The sequence below is a fragment of the Myotis lucifugus genome, unplaced genomic scaffold, assembly GCF_000147115.1.
Source record: "Myotis lucifugus unplaced genomic scaffold, Myoluc2.0 scaffold_224, whole genome shotgun sequence".
Classification (NCBI taxonomy): Eukaryota; Metazoa; Chordata; class Mammalia; order Chiroptera; family Vespertilionidae; genus Myotis; species Myotis lucifugus.
The window spans coordinates 44,013-45,952 of record NW_005871272.1 but is presented as its reverse complement, the minus strand read 5'-3'; the positions used below and the strand labels follow the sequence as shown (position 1 = coordinate 45,952).

The 1,940-nt window shown below is 52.6% G+C and overlaps 1 protein-coding gene across 1 annotated transcript in view; it reads left to right on the top strand.

The window, feature by feature from the left end:
- The window catches only part of MARCO (macrophage receptor with collagenous structure), a 36,540-nt gene extending 36,023 nt beyond the window's left edge, over positions 1 to 517 (top strand). The window contains exon 16 of the mRNA XM_014463866.2: positions 339 to 517. Within this exon, the coding sequence (XP_014319352.1) occupies positions 339 to 517 (179 nt within the window). The remainder of the gene's footprint in view (positions 1 to 338) is intronic.
- The last annotated feature ends 1,423 nt before the right edge of the window (positions 518 to 1,940 follow it).

Below are 1,940 nucleotides of genomic sequence, written 5' to 3'. Positions count from 1 at the left end.
CACAGCAAAGCACACAAAGACCAAAAACACAGAATTGAGCATTTTCTCCGCCTGGGCTGGATGGGATATCTCTGTGGGGGGGGGGGGGGGACGTCTGTAATACTTTCAATAACATATTTAAACAAACAAACAAGTAAATAGATAAAAATTTTAAAAAATGGCATATTTAAGGAATAACAAGAGAGAGAGAGAGAGAATAGTCCAGCGTCAGCACCTTGGGCCTGAGTGGGTGTGTGAGAAACTGCAGTCTACCCAAACTGGGACCCCCAGCCCCCAGCGGGCCACTCGGCTTCGAGCCTCATCCCAGGCTGCTCTCCCTCCTTGTCTCTGTGTAAAAGGCTCTGGGTACATCTGGCTGGACGACGTTGCCTGTCACGGAACAGAGGCAGAGCCTGTGAACTGCAAACAAGAGAGACTGGGGGCTCTTCACAACTGCAACCACACCGAAGACGGGGGTGGGAGTGCAGCTGACCTGCAGGCCACGGCTGCTCTGCCCCACGGGTGCCTGCGGGCATAGACACACACCTGCCCCTGCAGGGCCGCAGGCTGCTCTGCCCCCACGGTGCCTGCGGGCATAGGACACGCACCCCGGGAAGGGCGGTGCTCTCTGAGGCTCCCTGAGAGCTGGGTCATTAATAAAATGCAAAGGTGCTACCTGGCACTTCATTGGCCTTGGCTGAAATCACTAGTGTGTACCTCCCACCCCTTCTTGACATGCCACTCAGTGCACACAGCACTGCATCGAGTTCTCACGTGCCCCTGCGCACAGAGACCTGGGAGTTTCAGCATACAGCCAGGGGAGAGTGGGGTGCCAGGGATCTAAGCGCGATGCAGTCACAATTAGTCGTGGCCATCCCTTCAATCACTCAGATGTGATATCTCTCATAGCGAGTGGGTTCTCCCTCCAGCACTGGAACTATTCTCCAGCAAATGAAGAGGTTGGCATGTAATTGGCACCATGCTGCATGATCAATAAGGAACTGTACCTTTAAGCATGAAAATCATCTCTCATTAGGATGTGAGCTCCAAGCAATGCAGGGACTTTTGTCTGCTGTAGCTATCCCCTAGGGGCTCAGTAAATATTTGCTCAATGAACAACTGAATTAAACCAAGAAGGTAGAGCAATTCACCCTCTATGAGAAATTTGGCTCCTGACTCCCTTTTCTTTCTTCCCCTGGAATATATATATACTCTCTCTGAGTGCAATCACATTCCCTTCCTCCCTCCCCCCCCTTTCTCTCTCTCACACATTTTCAGAGGGACAAAAGCAGTTTATAAGCACACAATAGTCAAAATCCTTGCATGGCATGGACCGTCTGTGCCACATAGCAGGGCTGTGGCTCAGCCATGCCCAACACTTCCCTTCCAGGGCATTGGTTTTTATCTCTGAGCTGCTGATGAGGTGCAGGTCTGTCTCCGGAGCTCCAGTCATATATATCTGTCTAGCGACTGCCTCTACACGGGACCTCACAGGCCAGGAAGTTGGATCCTGACTCATCATCTGCCCCTCCTCTGTTCCCATCTCAGCCAGTGGCTCCCTCCATCCAGAGCCCAGGAAAAACACTGTCAAAAGCCATGCCTGCCCTCTGTTACCCCCTCACTCACCAGGCACCAAGTCCCCCTAACTCTACCTCCCAAATACCTCTCCAGCCCACCCACTTCTCCCCGCTTTGCCATCACAATGGTCTTGGAGATACTCGCAGCATCTCCTAACTAGACTCTCCCCTCTCGCACGCTCCAACAACCACCCATTCTTCCCCACACAGCAGCCTGAGAGACCTTCAGAAATGGCAAAGCTAACCATGCCAGTCCCTGCCTGAAGCCTTCAATGGCTCCCAGCCCCTTAGGCAGTGGGCCAGATGCGTGACTGTGGCTTACGAGGAAGTGACCCTGTGATCTCACACAGTTCCCCAGCAACCTTAATGTTTCATCCTCTCTAT